The sequence below is a fragment of the Lentinula edodes genome (genome assembly GCF_021015755.1).
Source record: "Lentinula edodes strain Le(Bin) 0899 ss11 chromosome Unknown C8R40scaffold_19, whole genome shotgun sequence".
Taxonomy (NCBI): domain Eukaryota; kingdom Fungi; phylum Basidiomycota; class Agaricomycetes; order Agaricales; family Omphalotaceae; genus Lentinula; species Lentinula edodes.
This window is the reverse complement of record NW_025764325.1, coordinates 230,987-258,340: the sequence shown is the minus strand read 5'-3', so window position 1 is coordinate 258,340 and position 27,354 is coordinate 230,987. Positions and strand designations below refer to the sequence as shown.

The 27,354-nt window shown below is 46.2% G+C and overlaps 9 protein-coding genes across 9 annotated transcripts; 7 read left to right on the top strand and 2 right to left on the bottom strand.

The window, feature by feature from the left end:
• The first annotated feature begins 1,107 nt into the window (after positions 1 to 1,107).
• On the top strand, positions 1,108 to 2,494 carry C8R40DRAFT_233236 (uncharacterized protein). Its single transcript, XM_046234419.1, has 2 exons — positions 1,108 to 1,278; positions 1,334 to 2,494. Exon 2 carries the CDS (start codon positions 1,348 to 1,350, stop codon positions 2,347 to 2,349), a length of 1,002 nt encoding a protein of 333 aa, XP_046085964.1. The 5' UTR covers positions 1,108 to 1,278; positions 1,334 to 1,347; the 3' UTR covers positions 2,350 to 2,494.
• A 474-nt stretch (positions 2,495 to 2,968) lies between these two features.
• On the top strand, positions 2,969 to 4,579 carry C8R40DRAFT_1160930 (uncharacterized protein; the record flags this gene model as incomplete). The annotated part of the gene is made up of 5 exons (XM_046230071.1): positions 2,969 to 2,971; positions 3,068 to 3,302; positions 3,365 to 4,093; positions 4,145 to 4,483; positions 4,506 to 4,579. The coding sequence occupies 5 exons, from the start codon at positions 2,969 to 2,971 to the stop codon at positions 4,577 to 4,579; spliced, it is 1,380 nt and encodes a 459-aa protein (XP_046085963.1).
• Positions 4,580 to 5,175: 596 nt separating this feature from the next.
• C8R40DRAFT_1170977 (uncharacterized protein) lies at positions 5,176 to 6,721 on the top strand (the record flags this gene model as incomplete). Its single annotated transcript, XM_046231624.1, has 4 exons — positions 5,176 to 5,374; positions 5,434 to 5,538; positions 5,598 to 5,868; positions 5,917 to 6,721. The coding sequence occupies 4 exons, from the start codon at positions 5,176 to 5,178 to the stop codon at positions 6,719 to 6,721; spliced, it is 1,380 nt and encodes a 459-aa protein (XP_046085962.1).
• A 176-nt stretch (positions 6,722 to 6,897) lies between these two features.
• On the bottom strand, positions 6,898 to 8,967 carry C8R40DRAFT_1105946 (GTP binding protein). Its single transcript, XM_046228147.1, has 8 exons — positions 8,757 to 8,967; positions 8,549 to 8,677; positions 8,277 to 8,358; positions 7,961 to 8,216; positions 7,791 to 7,886; positions 7,570 to 7,718; positions 7,320 to 7,486; positions 6,898 to 7,244 (listed from the first exon to the last, which is right to left on the bottom strand). Exons 1-7 carry the CDS (start codon positions 8,866 to 8,868, stop codon positions 7,369 to 7,371), a joined length of 942 nt encoding a protein of 313 aa, XP_046085961.1. The 5' UTR covers positions 8,869 to 8,967; the 3' UTR covers positions 6,898 to 7,244; positions 7,320 to 7,368.
• An 81-nt stretch (positions 8,968 to 9,048) lies between these two features.
• C8R40DRAFT_1170975 (uncharacterized protein) lies at positions 9,049 to 9,544 on the top strand (the record flags this gene model as incomplete). The annotated part of the gene is made up of 2 exons (XM_046231623.1): positions 9,049 to 9,445; positions 9,507 to 9,544. 2 exons carry the CDS (start codon positions 9,049 to 9,051, stop codon positions 9,542 to 9,544), a joined length of 435 nt encoding a protein of 144 aa, XP_046085960.1.
• Positions 9,545 to 9,592: 48 nt separating this feature from the next.
• Positions 9,593 to 9,988, top strand: C8R40DRAFT_233063 (uncharacterized protein). Its single transcript, XM_046234417.1, has 2 exons — positions 9,593 to 9,604; positions 9,683 to 9,988. The coding sequence occupies exon 2, from the start codon at positions 9,744 to 9,746 to the stop codon at positions 9,918 to 9,920; it is 177 nt and encodes a 58-aa protein (XP_046085959.1). The 5' UTR covers positions 9,593 to 9,604; positions 9,683 to 9,743; the 3' UTR covers positions 9,921 to 9,988.
• A 1,067-nt stretch (positions 9,989 to 11,055) lies between these two features.
• On the top strand, positions 11,056 to 12,429 carry C8R40DRAFT_1237469 (uncharacterized protein; the record flags this gene model as incomplete). The annotated part of the gene is made up of 2 exons (XM_046233435.1): positions 11,056 to 11,104; positions 11,159 to 12,429. 2 exons carry the CDS (start codon positions 11,056 to 11,058, stop codon positions 12,427 to 12,429), a joined length of 1,320 nt encoding a protein of 439 aa, XP_046085958.1.
• Positions 12,430 to 18,602: 6,173 nt separating this feature from the next.
• C8R40DRAFT_1170971 (uncharacterized protein) lies at positions 18,603 to 22,684 on the top strand (the record flags this gene model as incomplete). Its single annotated transcript, XM_046231622.1, has 8 exons — positions 18,603 to 18,659; positions 18,718 to 19,249; positions 19,304 to 20,064; positions 20,117 to 20,657; positions 20,720 to 21,473; positions 21,527 to 21,734; positions 21,786 to 22,490; positions 22,544 to 22,684. 8 exons carry the CDS (start codon positions 18,603 to 18,605, stop codon positions 22,682 to 22,684), a joined length of 3,699 nt encoding a protein of 1,232 aa, XP_046085957.1.
• Positions 22,685 to 22,851: 167 nt separating this feature from the next.
• Positions 22,852 to 24,164, bottom strand: C8R40DRAFT_1237468 (uncharacterized protein; the record flags this gene model as incomplete). Its single annotated transcript, XM_046233434.1, has 6 exons — positions 24,154 to 24,164; positions 24,035 to 24,051; positions 23,907 to 23,979; positions 23,653 to 23,855; positions 23,406 to 23,598; positions 22,852 to 23,340 (listed from the first exon to the last, which is right to left on the bottom strand). Exons 3-6 carry the CDS (start codon positions 23,922 to 23,924, stop codon positions 22,852 to 22,854), a joined length of 903 nt encoding a protein of 300 aa, XP_046085956.1. The 5' UTR covers positions 23,925 to 23,979; positions 24,035 to 24,051; positions 24,154 to 24,164.
• Positions 24,165 to 27,354: the final 3,190 nt, after the last annotated feature.

The following is a 27,354-nucleotide window of genomic DNA, read 5'->3' as shown; positions in this document are numbered from 1 at the left end:
CCCTTTGTTCTCAGATAGGAGCAGACAGGTCTCTGGGATAGGCTCCCTGCTTTGGCAGGATTTGTACTTTAAACAGCCAGAGCTCGAAGCAACTTGCATGAGAGATTGAATACTCAGAAAAGATTCCTTGGATGTCGATCTCGTAATGTTATTGGTGTATCAGTATGCATATCCGAGCCGGTGACTGCTGAATACTGTATGGGAGGTTCAACGATCGAACATGAGCGAACATGATTAATCCCAATCAAATTCAATTCAAATTGAATCGGCACCTCCCGGCCCGGACCCGCTTCCCCGCCTTTCCCCGCTTCCCCTTCGATGGGTTTGACAAATCACATCCTAAGCAGCTGTAATGTGCAATACCTGTAAATTGTAATGCCTGTCAGACAACACGAAAAAAGGAATTACACGACACCAAGAGGTGGTGGCTGACGTTCATATCAAATCGTAGCATGAGGTTTTGAGGAGAGGTGTGTGCAGGTGTGTGCACTAAAACACTTCGTACATTCAACGTAAGTTATCAAGTTATTAACTCATGACTCACGAGCAGTCACACCTTCCTCTCCGAGATAACAGATGTCCTTTAATGCAGTGCTTCCTCGTTGCAATCTTACCAAACCTCGAGCTATCCTCAGTCAGTCCTCATTTTAAACCAGTGGCCAATTTGCAATTGGTATAGTAACTACGGGACAAGCCCCATTCAATCCCTTGTTCTCCAAAATCCTATTGAAGCTTCGGAGGAAGAATTTTCGGTTTCGGTGAATTTTTCGCAAAGCCTACATACACCTTTTGACGTATCCATACGTTTCACTCTTTGACCAGTGCACTGTGCAGATGCTTTTTCAAGAATATAGAATGGACAACTCCAGGTTTTCTTGCAATATTTGGAATATCTAACCCAGCTTTTTGTAGTAAACACATAATATTTAGGAAATTCAACCAAATCTCGCTATCTTCGAGCTCTCAGAGCAACTCCAGAAGCCACTATTAAATCCCGCTAACCGGCGCTCATCCATCACTGTCAAAATACAAGGGAGTGAGGCATTGCAATTATGGATCCACCTCGAATTTATTATGTTCGCTCCGCTCCTTCGAACACCTGGTTATGCACTGTCCTTACCGCACTTCGTCCCCGTTGCTCCAAGTAGCCCCATTACGCAAATGCCACGAAGATACTTAAAGTGACCCAACTCACGGGGGTTTTTGATTTATTTTAGATTTTCGTGTGGTTCGCCCCCCGAGCTCCATCGCTCTTGGGACTAGAAATCAAAATCGTCAGTAAGCGACTTCTTTTCTGTAATCACCGAATTAATTTTGCTGACTTTGCTGGTAGGTTGCCCCCAGTGCATGATTCAATTTTTTGAACAATTTCGCCATGAAATCCTCTCCAGTTATGAAAACGTCCTTTTCTATGCCACAGCTCAAAAAGAAGCCAATGATCAAAAACGCAAACTCACAGGCGCATCCATGCCGTCAAAACCACCCAACTACCTGTTTTTATTCCGCAGCATGTTTACGAAGGCACACCTGGAACAAACGGGGAGGTCACCAACCGAAGAGCAGCACACCCACGCAGTTAAATCGCTTACGCCTGAGGAAAGGTTGAGGTTGAAAGAAGCCTCTGATTACCTCAAGAAGTCCTGGAACAACAGTCGTGGCGAACGAAATAAACGTCCCCGCCGTGATTTGACTCCAGACTACTTCCAAGCTCGCAACCAGTCTGTTCGAAGACGATCCCGCCGCCGTGACCAAGTTCTGGCATCGCCTGCTTCTTCTTTGTCGGACTCGTTCGAAAGTCTTCCCAGCCCGTCATCGAGCGACACGCCGTTTGATTGGGCCAGTGATAGTGAATCTTGCGGATCGTACCAGTGGTGCGATAGCTTTAAACCAGTGACGCCTTCTCCGCTTAGAGCAAATTTCGACGCCTTACCGGTGTCGGATATGGAGAACGACGGGTATCTTGATCGATTACAAGATTCAGCTGCTTTCCTTGCTCTTCCCAGCACAGAATCTCACTCGTACACTGGCTCCGCGAGCTCAGCAGTCAACAACACCCGGGATATCTCGTTTCACAATGTTTCTTCGACCGCACTCGACTCGGTATTCGCTTCGGGTACATGTTACGCGGCCCACGACGAGGAGCAAGTTTGGCAGGGGCACACATCGGCAACGAATACGCCTTTTCATACGTATTCACCTGCCTATCCATCTGCTGAACTCGGCATGAGCGTGGCAAACGAGTACACAAAGGACGAGTTGTGGTGGATTCTGTTTCAAAGGGCTATTGCCTCCGATTTTGATAATGACCAGCTTGTTTGGGACCAGGATATCCGTGCACTCGAAAGATAAGCTGCTAGCTGCTAGGATCATGCGCTGAAATGCATCGAAAATCAGAAAAGTACTATGTGGAATCTGTATGTACGGTACGGACCTTCGACCTTATTTCTTCTCTTTCTTTCCCTGCTGTCGGATTTTGTTTGCTGTCTCCTCTATCCGTTGGACAGGAAATGGGTAGTCGTAGTCTTCTTGTAGCTATTTCGAGGGACAATTGGACAATATCAAGTTCTAAATACCTTTATAGATATCTATTTACATTGTACATTGTACATGAATGCAGTAACATACAGTACGTTCAAAATCACAGTGATGATGGTAATTGACTCTTTGACCGCTTTTTATGAAAGTCCTTGTTTTGTTTTTGGACGGTATTGGTTTCCCGTCGTCGCACGTTGGTAGTCTTTGTTTTTGAAAGAAGAGATGGGAAGTCGATTTTTTTTGCTCAGGCTATAAAAAAATTCCGTAGCAGCAGGTCTTTTGTTCTATTTTGAATACTGTACTGGGATTCCGGGATCCCACAGCAGTTTCAGACCGAAATCGACTGTAAACTGTCAGCTACTATTCGTCCTCACGAAGATCTAATTTTCACGAGACCGCTCTACTTTGTACGGGAAGCGATTTATTCTGAGCCATGGTGTAGAGGCCAAGCTGGCCGCTCTAATGCAACTCAACTTTCTACCTGTTCCTTCACTTTTTATCCGAACGCACCGTGTAAACGAAGATGAATGAGCAACAAGGCCTTCACGTAGCAATCATTGGAGCAGGCATAGGAGGACTTTCCTGCGCATTAGCATTGGCCAAGTACGGGATACAGCGTATTGATGTCTATGAGGCAACGTCGGATCTAGGTTTCGTGGGAGCAGGGATTCAGCTTGCACCGAACATGGGAAGAATACTCAAACGATTGGGATGCTGGGAGCCGGTAACGAAGGAGGCTACAGAGGTCAAGGTTGCAAGTATTCGGCGTAAGCTTGATGAATCTATTTCATGACGATGACTGTTAGTTAACCTTCACAAATGGACCCAGAGCACAACGATAACAAGGAGTTAGGTCGTGTTGAATTTGCACATGTCAGAGAAGAATACGGGACACCTCATATGGTCAGCCACAGATCTTCGTTAGCAGGAGAATTGTACAATGCCTGCAAGGAAGAGAAAGCCATCACCTTCCACTTCGATTCATCCTGTAGCATCAAAACCTGGCAACCAAAGCCCAAATTAGTTGTTACTCCTAGGAACGGCGAATCGTACGATGTTTTTGCAGACGTCGTGCTGGCGGCCGATGGCATCAAGTCTTCAGTACGTCCACAAATATTGAAAGAGCTTGGCGTCGATGTAGAAGTGACCGACTCCGGTCAGTCTGCATACCGTATCATGCTCACGAGAGATCAGATGAAATCAGATTCAGAGATACTCGAGCTCCTAGAAGCCGACCAGGTAACACGGTGGATTGGTGAACGAAGACACATAATTGCATACCCAATCAGTAACAAGAACATCTACAACATCTCGACCGCGCAGCCGGATACCCATTTCGCATCAGCCCCCTCTGCAACGTACACGACGCGCGGCTCGAAAGTTGATATGCTTGACAGCTTCAAGGACTTCTGTCCCCTGATACAACGCATGCTAAACCTCGTTCCGGAAGGAGATGTCTGCGAATGGAAGCTCAGGGTCCATAGCCCATTGCCGACGTGGGTCAGAGGGAGCGTTGCGCTTGTTGGAGATGCCTGTCATCCTACACTTCCTCATCTTGGCAAGTTCCTTCGTGGTTCCTAGATACATTCGCTGAAATTTCTTTAATCAGCTCAAGGGGCTGCACAGGCTGTTGAGGACGCAGGGGTTCTGGCAGTTATCTTGTCTATGTTACCGGAAGCAAATTCGGACTCGATTAACAAGGCATTGAGAATGTACGAGCGTGTGCGAAAAGAACGTGCAGAGACGCTGGTAGATTTAGCGGCAGCGTCCTGCAGGACCCTGCACTTGGGAGAAGGAGCAGCAAGAGAGGAAAGAGATAAACAATTCGCGGCACTGAAGACCAAAGGAGGGCCAAGTCCGGACAAGTATATGGATGCGGAGGTGCAGAAAATGATTATGGGGACAGACGTGATGGAGCTGGCGCGAGTTGAATTTCAGAGAACATTCAGTTCTGATTTATTTATAAATAGGCCCCACTGTTGTGGACTGCACACCTTGCTTGAGATCAAAAATGCGGCGCGCATCTAGGATCTGGATAGGATAGTGTTTGAAGTGGTTTGGCTGAAACCAAACATAGCAAAAATGTGCCTGCACATCAAGAGGTCAAATACCGAGTGGAATAGACCTTGCAAGCAACGTGATATAAGCGCGCGCTCACCATACGAGAAATCTTCTTCTCACTTGAGTACTCTACACTCTCTAATTTTATCTTATCCTGACTGGACTCTTGCTGTTTCAGAGGCAGAAGTTTTTATCGCGATATTATACCCTTAGAAGTGATTCGACTTACATCAGTTATCGAAACTCCACAAGTTACTGCTGCTTGCAAGCTGTAACAGCGTACTAGAGCGTACTACTTTCGGTTTTTAATTTCAAATTCCAGGCTCTCTTGGCTCCTAATAGCTCCTAGTCTTTCGAGGGACGAGGGGAATTAGCCACGATAATTCGTGATGATTTGGAGTGAATTGAATCCTCGGGTCACCACCCGAGGTCACCCGTTGGTTGGACTCGATTGGTCCAATTTGGAGCCTGGTCGCGGAGACCTGGCGGAGGCTGTGAACTTGAAGGCCCGCGGTTTCTAGAATTTATACCAATATCCTATCCTATCCAAGTACATCCTCAACCGTTTGGTTCAATCTTATGCTCAATGTTATGACCGGACGACGTCCTCTCCCACCCATCTTCCTCTTTATCTGTATATTTCTATGTGAATTATCCCTTGTGTCCTCGACTGCAGTTAATCGCTCTATCGACGATACACTAGGTGATTCCGTGACTGGAGTTAGGCCAACGTACCTTCCTGATACTACTGGTGTTTGGGAAGACAATACGTGCTCGGGTGCGGATTTTTTTCTTCTTTTAATACCAGAGGGTTGATGGAATGTTATATATCTTCAGGTTGTGCCCTCGTACCTGACATATCGAGTGCTTTCGATGGCACCTACACTGCCGCGACCTATAACCCCGAGTTGAAAAACATCTCCATCTCGTTCGATTTCATTGGTATGTCCCCAAAGCGACGTCACGTCGAGCTCACGCAGAGTATAATCGAATGTTAACAGGCACTGCTATATATATATTCTTCATCCTCTCAAATGACCCCAATCCAGGAATTAGTACTTCCACTCTTGCCAATTTCACACTGGATGGAACTTTAGTCAGCACGTTCAGCCATTCGCCCAATTCTAGCTCGTCTGCTCCCAGTTTCTACTTCAACGAAAGTGCTTTGGCGTTTTCCGAAACTGGAATGAAAAACAGCAGTCATCAGATGGTCATCAGTACCTCCGGTCTCAGCAGTAATTATTGGCTCAATTTTGACTATGCGCTGTATACGTGAGTGGTATCTTCTGTCCGCCGACAACAACCAACATGCACCTGCAGGTTCCAGAGACCGGATACCACAACGTCGTCGGTGTCGTCGTCTTCATCGTCGTCATCCTCTTCCGCATCAAGTACTACAGACTATTCATCCTCGCAGTCAGATTCCAAAACCGTATCTGCTGGTGCCATCGCAGGGGGAGTCATTGGAGGAGTTGCTGCTCTAGCCATTGTCGCAGTCGTGTGGTTCTTCTGTCAGCGGCGAACAAAGAGCGAAGATAACGATTATCATAACGATGATCCCAACACAGTTCTCCAACGAGAGATTGATCCATTCATCTTACCCCTCGCAGTAGATTCTACTCACCCAAATGACTCCTCTAGACCTTCATCCACATTCCGCACATCCACTGCGCTGCTGCAGAGAACGACCACTGGAATATCTGAAGGCGTACCACGCACTTCTTCCACAATTCCCCCGCCTTTACCTCTCGACTCCAAATCTGCTATTCGCCGCCAACGACAACAGGACCTCGAACGGCAGATGCAGCAGATCACTGACGAAATCAAAGATTTGCAAATCGAAGCTGCGGAGCGGAATGATGGTCGTGATCCAACAATGTCGAGTTCAATTTCCGCTCCGGGTCGATCTTTGTCGAGCGTGGCGAGGAGTAGGTCTATGAGGTCTCCGAGGTCGGCGGATGGGAAGGAAGATGTTTCGCAGTTAAAAGCGCAGATACAAGCCATGTCTGAGCATATCGCGTATTTGCAGGACCAGCAGAATTCTGCGTGGGCACAGGGTCTTAGTGATGAACCCCCTCCTGGATATTCTCCTGGTCCGGTGGATGGACATGCTGTGATTAGCTAGCACTATGTATATAGAGTACGGACTCAATTCTGTCGGCAGCTCATCTGCAATTTCTTTTTCATTCATACGGTATGTACTAGTGCGCTTTCCCCTTAAGATATGTCGACATTACCTTCATATACTTCATCATATATATGCCTCCATCGCATATTTACTTTTCACACCACACGCGCGCATTGAAAGCATCAAAGGATAACTTCATCAGAATGAACGCAAACAGATGCCACTTCAACAGTGGAAGAATACTAAAAGTACGATTGCACGTACAGAACTAGCTACAAGTATCCATCGGTATAAGAAACAAGACAAGACAGGAACTGGGGCTGGAGGAAAGGACTGGGGACATCCAATAGAGACGGCGAAAAACAGAAAGACCGATGAAGAGAGTGACTAGAATGAAATATTGTTCAGATGTCCAGATGCTGCTCCACGGAACCTCCCTCCATAATCCATCTCCCACCATCCATTCGCAAGAAAAACGACGCGGACTGTCACCGTGTCGTGAGGGTATCATTTTTTGAGCCTTTCAAAGTTTTCAAAGTCCCAAGTCAGTGTTACCTCATTTGGCAAGTTGAGTGGAGGGGGATGTAATACATACAGGGCACACCGAATGTGAAGATAGCGAGAATGAGAGACAATCTCTTCCTTTACTGCCCGGTTGTTGGACGCTGGTTGACACCCTCCTTGAGCGCAAGCAGCTGCTTGGAACGGAAAGCTTCGTAATGAATTTGGGCTGTTGTTTCAATGAGGTCCTGAAGATGTGTTCTGGGAACAAGGGAGGTAGGAAAGTCAGCGCTTGAAGTCTCCAAAAAACCAATCGAGGAAACGAAATGAAAAGCAACACCAACCTGGTCAGGAAGTTCCTCAAATTTACAAATTCGCAATGACCCGGATCCTCAACGTTGACCACACCCCAACGGTTTTTCCTCCCCCTGACGGGTGCACCGTTGATGATGACGTTGTTTTCAGAACCGACGATGGCGAAGGGGATGATCGACTACACATAGAGGGAGGGAATTAATAATGACTGTAACAAGGTGATCCGGAGGAGTTTGAAGATGATACGCACGCGGATGGTCTCGTTGAGACTAACTTCTTCCTCATCGTCTTCGTCAGTATCAAAGGGGTAGAGACGTATATTGTGGTACACAAGTTCTTCCCGAATCTACGAACATGTTGCACAGACGAATGATCAGCTCTCACCGTGACCCAAAACCAGTTCGAATACGAAGCACCCACCTTATCCTTGAACGCCAACCTCTCATCGACCGTCAACGTATCCGACTTGGCAATAACCGGCACGACGTTGACGACTTCACTCAATTTTTTCATCACAATTACGTCGATAGGTCTGAGTGAGTGACCGGTTGGGTTGATGAAGTATATACAGCAGTGAATACGGGTGTCCTGAATGTAACGGTCCCGTTGCGCGGTAAGCTCTTTACGAAGGTAGGCGCTGTGTTGGTCTTTAATGTATTTGATGATTGGGTCCCAGCTTTGAAAACAGAATCAGATTGAATTGGCCGAACTTAGGAGGAAACAGACGCAAACGAACCATCCCTCATTGTTGACCTGGTCACCGTACCCAGGAGTATCAACGATGTTCAACCTCAGCTTGACGCCATTTTCAACAATAACTGTAAGCCAAAAGAGGGGTGTTTAAACTTGGCCCAAATTGAGACGAAGACGTAAGTGGGAGTAGAAGCATATCCGCATAACGAGAGGCGTACACCGTGCGTCCTTGCAACGTCAGCAGAGCGCGTCGTTGATACGTTCAAATTCGAAAGCTTCGCTGGTAAAGTACAGAATGTTCCATACAAAACGTACCATGAGAGACAGTTTGTATTTCTGTAGTCTGACGAACAGGCTCGTCGGCAGCAAAACGACCCTTTGAATCCATCAAGTGCGAGGCAAAGATAGTGTTGATGAGCGTCGACTTGCCCAGTCCCGTTTGTCCTGTAAAGCAAGAAGTTGTGAGCAAAGTGACGATTCATTATAGACCTTTCGGTAAAGGGATTCGAGCATGAAAACGCACCAACGACAATGACATTAAATTGGAATCCCCTCTTCAGCAACTTGTGCTCAATTTGCTGCGTGATGGTATCGAAACCAACGTAAGAGTTCGCAATAATTTCCTCTTCAGCCATTGTTTAATTGAAAGTGACGGGGCGACTTAAAAGTGAAGGACGTGAGCAGTGGAAGGAAAGCTGAACAAACTCGACAGGTCAAATCGCCTCACAAATTTGGGTTTCGAACAAACAATCATCAACAACGGTCGAAGTTATTGAAACGCCCGAGCGCTAATACCTGAGCAGCAAGTACTTACAATGAACTCGCCAATCGAACCAGGCTCACCAACGCTCTCGACGCCGTCGTCAGGGTCCGATGTTGAAGAAATGAGCCTACCACCATCTTCCTCGTTCCCATCCGGCCTTGTTATCAACTCTACCGGTTCCTTTGGTAACACTGTTCCTTCATCGGCAACATCTTTGTCGTCCAAACGCCGTCTAAACCCTGGATCAGTGTCTAGCAGGGACCCCAGAGATTCTAAGTCTCGCAGAAGGGACAACCCGCATCATCACGCCAAAGGAGCTGGCGGAGAAGGTGAAAGGGAACGAGACCGGGAAAGACAGGGAGGAAGAGGTGCGAACTATGAAATGCAGAAGGAGAAGAGAGAAAAGGATGAGCTATTAGATATGGGAGCCGTTGAATTTCTGAGGAAAGGTCGGTGTAAAGCGCGCACAACCGTCTCGGATCTATTATCTGATTTGAACGTTCATTGTAGAAATCGGCGATCCATTTGTGGAAATATCATTCGAATGAGATTTCCAACGGATCCCGTACCGTGTCGTATCTCCAAGCTTTGGTATGGTTTTACTGATAGTGAGTTTACAGTGAGTCTTCCTTTACGCGTCGTCTGTTCTTTCATGCATTATTCAGGTTCATGTTTTCATGTTTCAGTACTTTGAATCTTTCGCAGTGTACTATATCGGGAATTTATAATTCTCCCAAGTACATGTAGATGAGCATTACTTGTCGCTCTGTTGAATGGAAAGCACATGCAACCAGATCACTATGCCACCGTTGTTGCATACATAGAATCATTGACCGAAGTATTCGAACAAAATTGCTCCTTGGTTTCTTTTTCCTTCTCTGCATTCATCCGACGTATAACTTATTAGTATCAGCATTTATATAATGTTTCATGGATGTTAGAGGGGTAAGGGCATCCTAGTCTCACTTTCGAATGATGAGCGGAAGGAAAGGGTGTAATGGACCATGACCTACATCTTCCATATTCCTCTGCACCAAATCTCAGCGCTCAGCGCTGCAGCTGTTAGTCTCGCAAAGAACCTCGCGCAATCTGAGTCAGAATAATGATAATCGATATGTTTTTGGATAACTGTCATTCTCGCTCATTCTCGTTCTTCCTACAGTTCATACATTGATCGAATACCCCGCAAAGTTTTCGGCTGTTCTGCCAATTACCAAGCATGCATGTACAAACTGCTTGAAGTCGATGTTTTGCACCTGTGATTCCTTAGCCTGAGCTTCTAGTTGTTTACCAGCGTCCGTCTTCAAGAACTCGTCCCAGTTCTCTTTGACTTCAGTCCAAGCATGCCGTGCCCCACTTACAGTTATGTAATGGGCGAGAACAGGACCCCGGAAGCTCCTACCAGACCCCATCCGAATTAGCGTACTTTAGGACCCAATTTTGCCATTTTCCTTGGCCGAAATTAGCGTACTTTAGGCCTCAGAAGGCTCAATCCCTGTCCGAGATAGCGTACTTTGGGTACGGACGGTATAATTTCGCGTTCCGCCGGTGCGTTCTGTGTTCCGATGGATTTGCGTTCGAGTTCATTGCGTTCAAATAAGTGCGTTCGCGTTCAATGTACCTGCGTTCACGTTCAATGTAACTGCGTTCGGGTTAAATTTATAACATTTTGACTGAATCATTTCAGACATTGTGTACAATGAAACAACCTTACTTTACATTCATACCTTTCAGTGAATTTACTTCGAAAGATCTATATTAAATTTTTCTCAAGTTGAAACAACCCTGAAAATACCCGAGAAATTGATGGGTTATGAACGAAGTATAAGAGAGAACTCGAGAAATCTTCGGTACCCTTTCCCCATCCAATTCCCTGCAAGTTGAATATTGTAACACAATGAGTTGGTTTGTAAGTTGAATTTATAGTATCACAAATGGTCAGAAAAATGTCTAAGTCGAGATATTCTATTAGACCAAGCTCCGAAAATTCATTGCACAAACAATTTATTCTGGTTCTGATGATGAAGAATCAATGAAACCCAAAAAGACAGTGAGCATTATGGGGCCTACCACTGAAATGCACACTTTGCCAGTGTTTGATGAAAATGGTAAGTCTTGAATGCTATATCTGTTCCAAGTCTAGTTCCTAATTTAATGTACAGGAATTCAAATTGGATTCCAACAAGTTAATCGTCTCATATCTCAGACTCAACCCACCGGAAATTTAGTGAAATCCCAACCAAATATACATCCCTCCCAGCCTGCTTCTGATTCTCTCCACCCTAATTCCAAAAATTGGACTAGTATTCCTTTGATTGACCTTTCAAACCCTGCTGCACTTACAACCTTCATTCCTCTCGATCCCCAGCCACTCTCAGTTTGCGAACTTGATCAAGGTGTTATTGCAACCTTACTTGGTAATCTACAAGGTGGTGAATGGGATCCTTGGCCGAATGGTCGATTTCGATTGGATCTTACTCACACTGAGTATATGGCTACTAAGCGGCTGGCAGTTCAATGGGCTACTAAAAGTAACACTACTCGGAGCCGAAACTCCTCTGTTGGATCTTCAACTATTGCGGGTGGGAAGATATTGAACAAAAAATGCCTTGGTGTTTTGATATGCACAGTTGAGGGTTGTCAATTTATTGGACGGCCTCAGGTTGAGTCTGCTGGACTCCAGAAACAGCTTTCAGCTAGGTGTTACTGTGGTGGTCAATTGAAGCATGACCACTGTTCTTCACGGTCGTACCTTATCACCTGGGGTCAGCAGGATGGTGACATTTCGACAACACAGTACAGATACATCAATGGTACTGCTCATACCCATAGCCGGCTTCCAGGTGTTGTGCGCACTACAGCAGCAGAGGATCAGCGTTTCCGCACAGTATACGAAAATAGACCTAATGCGACCTCCACTCAGCTTATGGTTGGTGCCCCTGCTCCACAAGGCTTTGGACCTAGTGCTGCTGATCTTGGGCAGAAGTTCTCACAAAGGGCATACACTAGCTATCGGCTGAATCAAGAGAAGAAAAAGGATGGAAATGGCCCTACTAGTGCATTTGGAAACCTGCAGAATCTGCAGAAGTGGAAGGGCAAGCATTCGACAGTTCCTTGCAAAGATTATGTCAGCTCCGATATAGTCTGTATTTCTCTTCAAACTGAGTGGATGCAGCAGCAGACCTTACCTGATATGTCTGATGTTGGTGATCCACTTCATGGGTTGCTCTCTGATGCTGCTCACAAGTATTGGGAAGATCCAAATGGGCGCCTCATCGTTACCTCCATCTACTCCCCTCTCATCGAAAAATGGGTTCCCGTCCTCTTTACATATGCGAATGGTGCAACAATTGCTCATTACGAGTATCACTTCCTTATTCTCATTGAAGGCATTGCTGCAACTGTCACGAAGCGGCAGAGGCGGTGTGACTAACGGAGCGGGAAAGCGGAGCGACTAAGCAGAACGGTGAGGCGGAGCAACTGGACAAGGCAACAAGGCGGAGCGACTAAGCAGAACGGCGGCAGGCTGGTCCCAGATAATGACAGAGATATATTGAGTATCGTAGTCATAGGTAATAATAAGTAAGCACATACCTGGTCCCAGATAATGACAGAGAGGTCAAGATAAGGGACCAGGCTGTGGAGGGTTGGCTATATATACATAATCCGGTCTGCGAGAAACAACGATGTAATACTGTACAGTTTAGGAACAAGGAAGGTGGCGGAAGCCAATAGAAGGAGAAGATGGGTCAGGTGGATCAGTAATCGATGGATCAGTAATCGATGGGGGTTTGACAGTGATGGGATGATGTGTCGTACAAGTAAAGGCGTCGAGACAGTGAGAAAAGGAAAATGATAGGGGCTGCGTACTTTATGACATTACCCCCTTCCTTATGACCATTGCCCTCGATGGTCAAGGTTTTGCCGCTGTTGGGTGTTTTTTATGAAAGGCCCGAACAATTTTTGGTGCTCGACTGAGGTTGGCTGCGGGTTCCCAAGAGTTGTGCCCTGCGTCGTAACCTTTCCACTTAACCAAATATTCCAACTTCTTCCATCGAACCCGGCTGTCTAAGATCTCCTCTACTTCGTATTCCGGTTCGTCTTCATCCTCTAAGTATACCGGCTCTGGTGGTGTTGGTATTTCGCCATTAATGGAGTTACCTTTCCAGGGGTATAGTTTATCAACATGGAAGACGGGATGGAGGCGATCTAGGGATAGGGGAAGGTCAAGGCGGTAGTCTAAAGGGCCAATTTTTTCCAGAATGCGATAAGGGCCAAGCTGTCGATCTCCTAACTTTTCACTGGAAAGCTGAAGGTTAATGTCCTCTGCACTGAGCCAGACTAGGTCTCCAACTTTAAATTGATGAGCTTTCCGCTTCCCGCGTTCGTATCCCTCCTTCTGTTGTTTCTTTCCTAGGTGTAAGGCAGCTCCGGCATCTTGTCGCGCTTCTCGGAGAATCCGTATACGGTCATCCACAGCTGGAATACCGCTGCGTTGGCCCACTGGGATATTGAACAGGGGAAGATAGCCATAGGTTAACTCGAACGGGGACATGCCTAGCACAGAATGAGTCCGTGAGTTAATCACAAACTCCGCCATGGGAAGGTGCTCTGCCCAGTCATCTTGTCGTCGTCCTACATAGAGGCGGATGTATTTCTCTACTTCCTGATTTGCTCGTTCGGTTTGGCCATTAGACTGAGGACGGTATCCGGAGGTTAGATCCGATTTAATTCCTAGCCTAGCGAGAAGGGATCACATGAGTTTAGCTGCAAACTGAGGTCCGCGGTCGGATTTAAAGTGAAGAGGAAGACCATGGAGACGGAAGATCTCTCGGTAGTAGATATCGGCAACGCCTTCGGCTGTGATGGAGCTGGTGCAAGGAATAGCGTGAATTTGTTTTCCATACAGGTCTGTGCAAACCAAGACAGCATCGTAGCCTTGGGAGTTAGGTAGCTGTGTTATCAGGTCAACCCCTACCTCTTCCCATAGACCGGATGGTACATCTAATGGTTGAGCTACGGCCCGTGGGTGTCGCTGGATCTTCTTACGGGCACAAACCTCGCATCCCTCAACGTATTTTTCCACAAAAGAGCGCAACGTAGGCCACCAGAAATGGGTACTGACCAAGTCGAGTGTCCCGTGTAGTCCGGGGTGTCCTGCAGTTGGATGGTCGTGGCATTGGCGGAGTACCTCAGTGCGTAGGTCGTCGTTTGCTGGTACGTATACTCGACCTCGGTAGTAGACCAACCCATTGTCTTCTTCCCATTCGGCTATCCCATTGGCCAAGCGCTGTAGTCCGTGTTCTTTGACTGTTTTGAGACCCTCCAATACCTGTGCCTCCCGTTCTGAGGCTTTCCGGATATGATCCTCTAAGGGGTTCTGTAGGATCGAAGCTGCAATTTTTATGAAGTGGCCGGGTTTAAGGACTGTCTGTTGTCGGTTATCATCGCTGTCCGATACATGATGAACTGCCATGCGGGAGAGAGCATCAGCTTGGGTGTTTACTCTGCCAGGGCGGTGGATCATATGAAAGTCAAACCGTGACAGATAGAGGGCCCATCGGGCTTGTCGGCGGGTGAGGTCTTGTGCAGTGCGCCAGAATTCGAGGTTCGAATGGTCCGTAATGATGTCGAATGGTTGAGGGAGTCCTTCTAGAAAGTTCCTCCAATCCTTCAGTGCTTCAATGATAGCAAGCATTTCTCGATCGTAGATTTCGTAGTTCCGTTCCGCTGGCTGCATGGATGCCGATCTGAAGGCTACCGGATGCCATTGGCCGTCGTCTTGCTTCTGCATAAGGGCGCCTCCCGTGGCAAAGCCTGATGCGTCTACCTCGATTCGAGTAGGCCTGTCTGGTGTCCATAGAGCAAGGATTGGTGCGGAGATGAAGGCTTCTCGAAGGGTATCAAATGCTTTCTGTCGAGTGTCGGTCCAGGTAAAGCTGGTGTCTTTCTTCGTCAGGTCGTTCAGAGGTCGTGCTATTTTGGCAAAATTCCGGATAAAGCGTCGGTAGAAGTTTGCAAATCCCAAGAACCCTCGTAGTTCCCGAAGGTTAGTAGGGACTGGCCAGTCACGAACAGCCGCTACTTTTACCGGATCCATTCTCACCTCCCCTTCTGAGATGATGAGTCCGAGGTATTCAATCTGTTGTTCAAATTCGCATTTTTCGGGTCGTAGGTAGAGGTCGTGCTTTTCTAACCGGGTTAATACTTCCCGTACTATTCGTCGGTGTTCCTCGAGATCGTTACTGAAGATAAGGATGTCATCTAGGTAGACTGCCACCTTGCCGGCTGCAATGAGATCAGCAAATATAGCATTCATAAGTGCTTGGAACGTGGCAGGGGAATTTGTGAGACCAAAGAACATGACCTTAGGCTCGAACAAGCCTCGGGTTGTTGCGAACGCGCCTTTCCATTCATGCCCCTTCTTAATCCGTATGTTATTGTAACCCCAGCGGACATCAAACTTCGTGAAGTATCTGGCTCCCTGAAGTCGGCTAATGATGTCAGCAACTAATGGGAGAGGGTATCGGTTCTTCACAGTGTACTCGTTCAGTTTCCGGTAGTCTTGTACAAAACGGAGTTTCCCATCCTTCTTCTTTACGAAGAAGACCGGTGATGAGATTGGTGATTTTGAGGGGACGATATAGCCTTTCCGTAGGTTTTCTTCTAAGAAACGATCCAACTCCTCCTGCTCGTTTAGGGACATGGGATAAATCTTGGTACGCATGGTTGCCGGTGCTCCAGGTACGAGATCAATCGCATGGTCCCAAGGTTGGTGGGCAGGTAATCGTTCGGAGGCGGATTCTGAGAAAACTTTCTTGAAATCACGATACTGCTCAGGGACCATTTCTTCGAAGGTTTTAACGGGTTTGTCTCGGTTGGCTTCCTCTGCTAGCTGCTGGGAGTAAGTGAATCCTGCGGCGCACCAGACTTCCTCCGTCTGTTCCTCTAGAATTCCTGCTTTTACCCATGCCCGGCGGGTTTTATGATTGGCTCGAATTCGGTGTATTGGTGGTTCTTCCACTGCTGCTGATTCGCTCTCTTCAAGGGTTGCTTCCAGTGGCACCTCAATGTGGGGGGTTTCTGCGGGAGGTTCCAGGTTCGGGAGTTCAAGGATCGGGCTTTCTGTGTGAGTGGCGGCTAGATGAGAGTACAAGATCTCCTCGTCTGGGACTTCTTCTATCGTTACTCGAGGAGGCTTTACTGAAAGTCGTCCTTTCTCCCAATCAATCTCCGGATTTACCTTCCGTAGCCAGGGGAGTCCAAGGATGATGTCTTCACCTCCTAGGTTGGTGATCAGAAAGTCCATCCATCGCTCTTGATTATCCACTGTGAGTGCTAGACCTGCAAAATGGGTTATCCGTCCAGCTCGGTTAGGTGTTCCATCGATATTAAAAACGTCGATTGGTTTATGGAGGGGTGCACATCTTACATGGTTCCGGGTGACAAAGTCTTGGTTTAAAAACAGGGCGGTAGCTCCACAGTCTACCATGGCTGCAGTTGTTATACTGTGATTCCTTCCTCTTAGTCTCGCATGAATTCGGAAATGTGGGGAAATAGAGTTTAATTCCCGGATCGACGATATTGTACATGATGGGTGCGAGTCATACGAGGAAGTAGCGAACATAACAAACTGATTACGGGGTACTCTCGGTGCAGCCGAAGCGGGTACCCTCTTTAAAAACCCTGTTGAAAGCCAGAGGACGAGGAGGACATAGCGTTAGCACGATCAAGTAATTCCCTTATTTGACCAATCTGATTGGAAAAGTCCTGGTTAGGGGGGCTCGGAGTAACAGCTACGGGTGCAGGAGCAGATGTTGGGGTCGAGGACGCGATTTGGACGGATTCGTTTGGGAATAGGGAGAATGGCGCGGGTCCCGTAGCGGATATCTGTTGGCGTCGAGGTTGCTGGCGTCGGCCTCGGTCTCGTCCGAGTCCCATGAATTTGTCTTGGCAGACTGCTTCCAGATGTCCTCGACGTCCACAGTAGCGGCAGGTGGTTTCTCGGTGTGGGCAGTTTTGCTTGACATGACCTTGGGCACCGCAGCCGAAGCATCGTCCTTGCATGCGAGCTAGGAATGCTTCCCTAGTATTCCCATTACTGGTGTGGGTTGCATCAATGTCCATAGCGTGGGGATCAGCAGGGGTAGTATGAGCGGTATGCGTGGGAGGGTATCCAGAGTTCCGGCCAGTCATGGTGGGATCGTGCAGGTAGACATCCACCGATATGGCCCGTTTGATTGCCTCCTTCAGAGTCGGAGCAATTCCTTGGGCAATGTTTACGGTGATGAGGTGTTGTCGGATCTCTGGGAGTAATGCAGTGAAGAAACGTTCCCGCAAGTCAATATCAGACATTTCAGTCCGATCTCCGATATCCTTGAACTTCTGAGCGAATTCCGCAACTGTCTGTCCTTTACTTTGCCTGAGATTCTTGATCTCGCTACGGGCTTCCATACCTGGGTCCATTGGTTCAAACCGTTGGCTAAATTCCTTCAGAAACGCCTCCCAATTTCCTCCGAAAGGGGGATTTTCTGCATTGAAATGTAGCAGATGGGGAGTTGCCCAATCTCCGGCACTTTCTGTGAAGAAGCCCAAGGCGGACTTGATGAGTTTTACTTGGCTTTTGGCGAGATCCGGTTGTTCTGACGCCCAATTCTGGAACTGAGCCATGAAGCGACGGGCTTCAGCGCCATCTTTACCCTTGAAAACCTCGGTTTTGTTCATGCTTGACTTAGAGGATGAGCGTTCCTCCATAGCTGTAGCAAGGTTAGCTACTTGTCTGATGAGCTGAGCCATGAGATCCTCCGCAGAGGTGTTTGGGGCAGGCGGGATAGGAGTCGACATGATGGGAGTAGGCAATCGGGGCTGGGGAATCGGCAGGAAGGTTATATTGCTCACAGTGAGTGGCTCTCGGATTGAGTCCGAAAGGGCGTTGGGGCAAGGTTGAGACTGGCAATCGCGCCAAGTATTGTCGTTGTTATGGGCGTGAGCTTGGTCTCTGGGGTCAAGTGCGTGCGGGAGTGCGGAGCAGTCTATACTGGCAACAGGTGTTTCAGAGTCGGGCGGAACTGGGAAAGACGTGGTGTCTATAGACCCTGCAAGGACAACCTTATCGGTAGGCTGTCAGTGCAGTAATGGATCTTGACCTAATGTCACGAAGCGGCAGAGGCGGTGTGACTAACGGAGCGGGAAAGCGGAGCGACTAAGCAGAACGGTGAGGCGGAGCAACTGGACAAGGCAACAAGGCGGAGCGACTAAGCAGAACGGCGGCAGGCTGGTCCCAGATAATGACAGAGATATATTGAGTATCGTAGTCATAGGTAATAATAAGTAAGCACATACCTGGTCCCAGATAATGACAGAGAGGTCAAGATAAGGGACCAGGCTATGGAGGGTTGGCTATATATACATAATCCGGTCTGCGAGAAACAACGATGTAATACTGTACAGTTTAGGAACAAGGAAGGTGGCGGAAGCCAATAGAAGGAGAAGATGGGTCAGGTGGATCAGTAATCGATGGGGGTTTGACAGTGATGGGATGATGTGTCGTACAAGTAAAGGCGTCGAGACGGTGAGAAAAGGAAAATGATAGGGGCTGCGTACTTTATGACAGCAACTGCATTGCAAAAAAACATTCCTATTACTGATAGCCTTTTCGCAAGTGTGAGTGCAATATTCTTTTCAAATGACATAAGTTTTACTAAAGACATAAATACAATAGCTTGTTGACTTTAGTGATCCTCAGCGAATCGGTTTTGTTGGTGCATTTGTCACTTACTTTCAGGCTCAGGCCAGTGATACACGCTCAGAAAAGGATTTACAGCTTGCTGGTCAGGCTTTGATCAAAGGGTGCCTCTATCATTATCACAAAGCTGTTAACCGAATGAGCCGGATTGGTGATGCAGTTCCGCAAAATACCAAGTCTGAGTTTCAAAAACTTTGCCGTTCCCTTCCAGAAATCACAGATGTGAAACATTTTGATGACATAGTTTCCACTATTCAACAACACTGGCCTCGTGTATCCCGCTGGCTTAGCTGGTGGTTGATGTCTGAGCATGCTGGAATGCTCTTTCCCTGCAAGCTAACTATGGCTGCTGACCTGGCTGCCAAACTCCCAGCAACAACAAATGCGGAGGAAGCCATGCATGCAACTATCTACCGTGCTGTAGGGATTAATCACCCATTACTCAAGGGACTCGATGGACTTCTTGCAGTTGAAAAACTTTTCCGCATTGAATCACAAAATGCCTTATGTATGTATACATCTTTAACCAAATGATTAACTGATTCAATTTCAATATATACAGTACATGTCAAATCACATTACGGAAAATCAGGACGTGAACTTAGGAAGGAACTATATCAGCAGCATGGAACTACTCATCCTAGCCGTAAGCATCCACGGGGTGCTGCAAAGGAGCGTCGGCGAGGCCGCCGTGAAGGAAACCCACCTTTTTGGCAATTAAAAAAATCTTCTTCTTCACTCAAACGTCATCGACTTGTCCGAGCTAGCACCAAGCGCCCAATTTCACACTCTGGTTCTGATTCATCATCATCTGAGCATCTTCCACCATATCCCCACCACTCCCATGTCATTCCTTCCTCTGATGATTCAGACAATGAACCTGCCAAAACTGCGAATGAGTTGCATAAGGCTCAGCAGAAAATACAGTTGATGTCTCCAACCAAGTTGAATGCTCGCCCTTCTCAGCCAGACTTTGGACCTATCAAATCGACTACAACCTCTGAACTTCCTTCTGCTAAATGGGACAGAAATTCTTGTTGGTTGGATTCAAGTATGGAGGTCCTGTTTTGTGCTATGGCATTTCACAATACTTTCAAAGAGTTTGAAAATCTGGTTTTAACAGAAAAAACTAAAGCCACCCCTGCTCCAATCTACTACCTGTATCTGGCATTCAAATTCCGGCTAGACCAGGGTCTCAACAAATTTCTAGCTCCCTCTCATGGAGAAGCTTCAGAGATTACAGAGGTTCGGAACTCATTTCGGCAAACCTTGCATACTATAAAAGCTGTGAATGGAAAAGTTGGTGAATTCCAAATGGCATTTGTGAGTATCTGAATGGTCCAAATGAATAAACTGTTTCATAACTAAAATATAGGGTTGGCTGTCATATCTGGTTACTGGTCTTGGCAACAATCTTCCCCCCAATCCTGGATGCATCAGCTACTTCACCCCTCATGTTCTAGAGCTGTGGAAGTGTGTACATGGACTCTCTGGAATGGAGCATTGTCGAGTTCAAATGCAACGAAAAGGCCTTGGATGGTCACCCTTAGCTAGCCAGTGGGACCAACATCAGGGAAGTATTCAGAAGTGGTTTTCATCACTAACCCAAGTTCAACCACTCTCAGATGTATATTCTACCTCTGGTTGCTGGAGAAGAGTCTATGAGGATGGGGCACTGGTCAAAGTCTGCTCTGGACAGTCACAACAGTCACAGTACATCATTGACATACCAGTTATTCTGATCATACAGCCTGATGTGTCAGCAGGCAAGCATTGGGACTATCCACTCCGGCTGCTTCCTGGGTCATTGGCAGAAGCTCGTAAAGGTGTTGTTTATGATCTGTTCTTGGCCCTATTTTCCAAAGTCACAACCACTTTATGGCCCACACATCAGTTCCAACAACTTCTAGGGGGATGTCAGTGTTTGCCTATGATAGTCTAAAGCATCAAGGTTACTCCCAGCGACTTCATGGCAAAGCAAGCAACCTCATTGCAGGAATTTCTCCTCCATGTCCTTTGGGCTTTCAAACCCATGCAGCAGTCTACAAGCTTAAAGGTGGTCTAGCAGGCCAAAATATTTTCAGGACCCGGCAGAAATCAGCCATTAGAAACATCCTAAATATCTCCCTCGACTCTGACCCTCCAACCTTGCATTCTCCTAATTGGATTGAGTGCTCTGTTGATGACAGATCCCACTGGAAAACACGGGAATATCAGCTTAGCCAGCCAAATTTACCAAACTCTATCATGGAAAATGCTTCTTTACCTCCACCTGAAGATATTCTGCCTGAAGGTGCTGACTTTCAATATGGGGATCCAACAGAACTACCTTTCATTCCTTCTCCAACTTCTACTTCGATGGTTCTTGATCCTACTGTAAATCCCTGTACTCCAGAATCTCAAGCCCCTGCCCTTTTCATCCCGGATAGTTCCATTAGCTCTATTGCTTCAAGCTCACCACTCCCTTCCTCACCTCACTATATCCACTGCAGATGTGGAGTTGAGGCAAATGGATATCGAGAGTCCATTCAACAAGACTCTATCCAATGTAGCATATGCAGCAAGTATACCCATACTGCCTGTCTTACAATGCGATTCTATGACAAATCTGCTGAGGAGTTCCTCTGTCATGAGTGTGATGTACAGCAAGAATATGACAACTTCAGTCAATTCAGACATACACTGCCCTATTTGCGTAAACAAAAATTAAACACTGTCAAAAATCGACTTTTGTGAGTAGTTTCTAATATTGTATGAATTTTATCTGATGTAATGTTCTGTATAGCCCAGGGAAGGGTATACTAGTCCGATGTGGAAATGTCTACTATTATCCAGGACGCTTGATTCATTGGGATTCTGATCTGGAGATTGGGATTGTACAGTTGTGGCGGGGTATCAAAAGTAGTTTGGCTAATCAGATTTTGAAGAATATTCCACTAAGAAATATTGTGGATGGCTTGTGGCAGGATCAAGTAGGCCGTCGACAAATACAGGTAAGAGTTTATCTATGAATGTTAGCAATTCCTTCTCACTATTAAGCTTAGATTGGGCTATATACACGACCCCTTGAGGAGAAACTAAACCAACAGGAGGATGCTGATAATATGCTTCTGGATCCCTTTTCAGTCAAATGTACCAAGGAGGTGTTTGAGGCTCTTCATTCTCACCAAAAACTCCTAGGTGAATTGGCCATAGCACCTGAGGATTTTTCAGCAGAAACTGTCCCTTGCTTATCTTGGAAACCTGATCCAAAAATTCAAATCAACCCAACAGTTTATAATGGTGGTCTCCTTGACACAGATCTGGCAGCAATTCATAACTGGATATTTGTTAAACTTCCGCAACCTGCGGAAATGGAGCGCCTGGATATGCTTCACTATACCACTGCTCATGCTCGCACCCTGCTACTTGCTTATCGACACCGGGAAGAATTTCTCAATAATGCCCCTGACAATTTGGCTGATGTGGACCAGTATATTGTTCATCAAGCATGGAACAGATTGGTTGCATGGACAGGTCTTTCTGTGGATGGAAAATCCAAAAGATCAAAAGGAGCTGATGTCAATTATGAGGCAGTTAGTTTATTGGATAAAATTATGTTTGATGAATCCAGTAGGGCAGGAGTTGCAGGTAATCATCAATGGGGCTTAGATGTTGGACCACATGAGATGGGTTGGAATCCACAGTTTACTGGCCCTAATGTAACTGTAGGAAAGAGGAGAGAGGGAAATGATGATGAAGAAGTATTGGTATGATTTTTCCTCATCATAACTACTAACATTGATAATGTGATAATTTACAGAAAGGGAAAGGATATAATCATGAAGCTGAAGAGGTGGAAAGAAAGAAAGCAAAGCTTACTGAACCATCACACAAACAGCAGAAGAGAAAAGCAAAAGACAGCAATATGGTCAAGGCAGTTAAGAAGAGGAAGAAGCAGTAGATATAAACTTCCATTAATTGCATGTATAGGACAGCACAATTCTCAAACCTGATACAATTGTAGCTAGAACCATATCTGCTGAGCTAGTGTATACCAACCTTTGCTTGTATTATGTTATGGTACAGTCAAACTCTTGGAGATAAGCACATCAAATCAACAATACAATATTATGTATTGACCATAAGCTTGCTACGTAAATCCAGGATTAGGGACTTTCCATGTTTTTCCACCTCAGCATCTGTTTTCACTGCTACAGTATGTGATCTAGAAACTGGGAACACATCATGATGAAGTGTTTCAGAAAGAGTCCCTGCATTTGTTGCAATGGCAACCCATAGTTTTTCTTCTCCACATTCTCCCCTTGTCCAGTAAATGCAACACACTAGTTCACCAAAATGATTCCCTTCTATGATTGCCAGGAGTGATTTGCAAGTACGAGCTGGGGGAACCATGGGCCTTTGAATAACTGCAAGTTCAAGTTGTTCAGTATGCCCTCCCTGCTTCTTGAGTGATACAATTCCATTATCAACATATACCCATTTAGCATAACCTCCATGCAAGGAATGAGTGGGATCAATGAAAACATGCAGTGATTTTTGGTTAAATGCAGGATGCAGTATCCAGTGTAGATCTTGAGGCTTGATTTCCTCTAGAGGCTGTTGATAGTTGTGAATATATCTGGGTAGTTCCCAAGACATGGATGTAAGAAATATTGACTCACCTGAACACCCCAAAAGGTATCAAGAGTAACATCTGAGGCAGTAGGAAATGGTGTGGTGAAGCGGGAAACAACTTCCGGCCCAGGCTGTGGAATATATGGTACATCAAGCTGTGGTGGGAAATAATCTGGCCGGAGATTGTAAGATGTTTGATATAGACCCAATGGTTGAACTTCAGCTAATGTCCTCCAATGTCTAGAGTACATAGCTATATCAAGAATAACACTTCAAATAGAGATATAGACTCACTCGAATTCCCGGATATCATCATAGTCCACTGTTACCAGAGAATTAGTGCCATTAGATGTGTGGGCTGAAAGTTCAACCACAATCTTCAAGCCACTGATACTTGAATTGCTTGGATTGACATGGTGGACATAACCATGATAAGCCTTGTATTCACCCTTGATTATGCGGATATGCATACCAATCCATGGTGGTGATGCTGTGTTCTATATAACCAGCTTAGTATTCATGAAATGATAAATAATCAATAAACTCACAGAAACAGAATATGACATTTTGAAGACCACTGTATGACAAAGTGACAGTGCAATGGTACAGCCCAGCAAGCTACTGTGTATAGAGATAACAGTCAGCTCTGGGGATCAATAACATACAACAAGACCACCTTGGAGTATGATTGCACTGGGGGGATTTGGTCAAAATTGAATGATGCAGTCATTGATATTTAAGAATACAAGATATTCGAAACTAACTCAAAATAGCCGGAACGCATCCGGAACGCACCTGAACGCATGGAACGCAGGTGAACGCCAAGATCAAAAATGAACGCATATAAGGTGAACGCACCTGAACGCACCTGAACGCATATGGACGCAACATCAATTCATCAAATTTGCGTTCATACATTGATTGCGTTCCGAGTTCACATAAATATAGTTAAATTTCAATGTTTTAACTGTTGTTCCACTAATCTATTACATATTGTACAGTCTATGCACACATTAAGTATAGTACAATCGAAGTAGTTAATAATTGAACATTGAAATCATATTATTGTACATAATATAATAAATATATGAACGCATATGAACGCATGAAACGCGAACGTGAACGCAGAACGCACCGACGGAACGCATAATTCTACCTACCGCTTTGGGTATCTATTGGCTGAATTGGTGGCCCAATGGATGTAGGTGGAGCTCTGACACCGGAGTTTGGGCAAAGAAGCTCAGAAGAGCTCCGGATGCAGCGATAATAGTCAAAAAAACGTACAGAAAGATGATTCCAGGCTTGGGGAAGAAAATTCGGTATTTTGAGAGCAATTTTTACGATTTCACGTGACATTCCTTATCCGAATTAGCGTACTTGAGGCCTGCTTGAGGCCAAAATCGTAGCATACTTGAGGCCGCCTGGGCGGGTGGGGTTTGGCAGGAGCTTCCGGGGTCCTGCGAGAACCCTGGTCAACGCTAACTTTGCCTGGTTGTCTAGCGGTCTTTCGAGATCACCAATGTAGCTCCAGGCTTCGTCGAGGGTCATTTTACTAGGTCGGGAAAAATCGGTCGCAGGTACCGATGGGATTCGGCGCTCCAGATGAACAAGAGAGAGACTTGCCGGCTCTTCTGCACCAAGCGCCAACGTGGTCTTAGTTTCCTCTGCCTGTTGACGAGTGAGGTTGTTGATGGAAAGTTAGATAAGGAAATGGACCGACATCGGGCAGCATGCTCATATGTTCCTTGAATATCTATCATTGGATAATTTAACACATACAGTCATGTATCACCATTTGGGACAGTATCATCAAATGGGACAAATCAAATTTTTACTTAATTTAATATTATACATGAACTCCTGGCTACATCAAGAGTTGAAAGACTTCATGCTGCACACTACTGGGTGACCTCCCGTGGGCTCTGAAATTCTAGATTATTTTCTAAACCACTGTAAGCAAAGTCAAGCGAGCAAAGCCGACACCGCGTATAAGGGCGGCGCAAGATTTGATGGTGGCACCACAGTTTTCAAACATTGTTCTAGAAGAGGCCTGACCCCCCCTCGTCTAGAGCGTCATCACGTTTCTAGACAATTTTGATGATATTTCCATCTCCGACGTGAGAAACGATCTGACACCTTGCCTTTCTTCTGCCATGTTACTACAGGTGTCGACTGGAAAAGCCGCGTATCTTTGCTGAAATTGCTGGAAATGTAGGTAGTCTTCATGTAGATGTTGTTTTCAGAATGTTCACAAGGCATATTCTAGGTCAAGAACCTCGAAGTGCTTTTGGCTTTGGTACTGCAATTTGTGTCGCACTTCAAAAAAGGCATTGCATCGGGTCTATATTGTTATGCAGTCACCAGACTGAGATTATCCTGCCGTCGAGCATTCTAGGGCCGTTGAACATTCTACGGTTTGGTGCGCTATTCAATAAAATACAGTGGTCGGTGCAAACTGACCTGAATTTGCTTTTAGAGTTACGGATTAGAGTAAATTTATGTCATTCCCTGTCCTTTACATCGGTCATGATACATATTTTTTGCGAAAGTTTGGCTGAATCGCAAACTTGAAGCTCTTTAAAAGTCCGAGAAATGTCTGCAGAACTTCAGTATCGACTCTTCTACGCTTTTATTTTTAATCCTCAACTCTCTTTTTGTTGCCCTCCTATCTTTCATGCATACTAATAACAGGAACAATGGTGATATTCATCGTGATGCTGAGGGCCGTGAATGGGTCCGTGGTCCTAACAACACCTGGTTGCCCAGATATGCTCAGACCAATAACTTGGTGAGTATCAGCTTTTCGTTGTGGTAAGTATCCACTGAAATCTTCATGATTTAGCCCTACCCTTCTCCGAGGTCCAATTTCTCACCCGTACCTCCCCATGCTCAACTCAATATGGTATGTATTATGTATCTTGTGGATTGGTTTTCTACTAACGGGCTCGTTAGTCAATGAGGCTCCCACCTCTTTCCAGTATGGGTATGTTGCCACCTCCGCCACAGTTCAATTTTGTTGGATACAGGTAAGCCATGCTATTTCCCTAGTAACTGATGTTCTGATCATTCACATCGGCAGCCCTATCAACAAGCAGCTCAGACTCTGGGAGTAGGGTCTTCTACAGTCAATCCTGCAAGTGTTCCATTACCTGATGATGATGAGGATGACTTTCCACCGCCATCAAAAATACTGTCCGAAATTGCACGCGCGGCCACTAAAGTAGGTGGCTGTCACGAAGCGGCAGAGGCGGAGTGACTAACGGAGCGGGAAAGCGGAGCGACTAAGCAGAACGGCGAGGCGGAGCAACTGGATAAGGCAACAAGGCGGAGCGACTGAGCAGAACGGCGGCAGGCTGGTCCCAGATAATGACAGAGATATATTGAGTATCGTAGTCATAGGTAATAATAAGTAAGCACATACCTGGTCCCAGATAATGACAGAGAGGTCAAGATAAGGGACCAGGCTGTGGAGGGTTGGCTATATATACATAATCCGGTCTGCGAGAAACAACGATGTAATACTGTACAGTTTAGGAACAAGGAAGGTGGCGGAAGCCAGTAGAAGGAGAAGATGGGTCAGGTGGATCAGTAATCGATGGATCAGTAATCGATGGGGGTTTGACAGTGATGGGATGATGTATCGTACAAGTAAAGGCGTCGAGACGGTGAGAAAAGGAAAATGATAGGGGCTGCGTACTTTATGACATTACCCCCCTCCTTATGACCATTGTCCTCGATGGTCAAGGTTTTGCCGCCGTTGGGTGTTTTTTATGAAAGGCCCGAACAATTTTTGGCGCTCGACTGAGGTTGGCTGCGGGTTCCCAAGAGTTGTGCCCTGCATCGTAACCTTTCCACTTAACCAAATATTCCAACTTCTTCCATCGAACCCGGCTGTCTAAGATCTCCTCTACTTCGTATTCCGGTTCGTCTTCATCCTCTAAGTATACCGGCTCTGGTGGTGTTGGTATTTCGCCATTAATGGAGTTACCTTTCCAG

Excerpts from the sequence above, each read along its gene's own strand:
- C8R40DRAFT_233236 (XM_046234419.1), top strand. The coding sequence starts at position 1,348 with ATGATTCAATTTTTTGAACAATTTCGCCATGAAATCCTCTCCAGTTAT.
- C8R40DRAFT_1105946 (XM_046228147.1), bottom strand. The coding sequence starts at position 8,868 with ATGGCTGAAGAGGAAATTATTGCGAACTCTTACGTTGGTTTCGATACC. Across the intron at positions 8,678-8,756 it reads ATTTAATGTCATTGTCGTTG|GACAAACGGGACTGGGCAAG; the intron begins GTGCGTTTTCAT and ends CTTGCTTTACAG. Across the intron at positions 7,887-7,960 it reads GGTTGGCGTTCAAGGATAAG|ATTCGGGAAGAACTTGTGTA; the intron begins GTGGGTGCTTCG and ends ACATGTTCGTAG.
- C8R40DRAFT_233063 (XM_046234417.1), top strand. The coding sequence starts at position 9,744 with ATGAGCATTACTTGTCGCTCTGTTGAATGGAAAGCACATGCAACCAGA.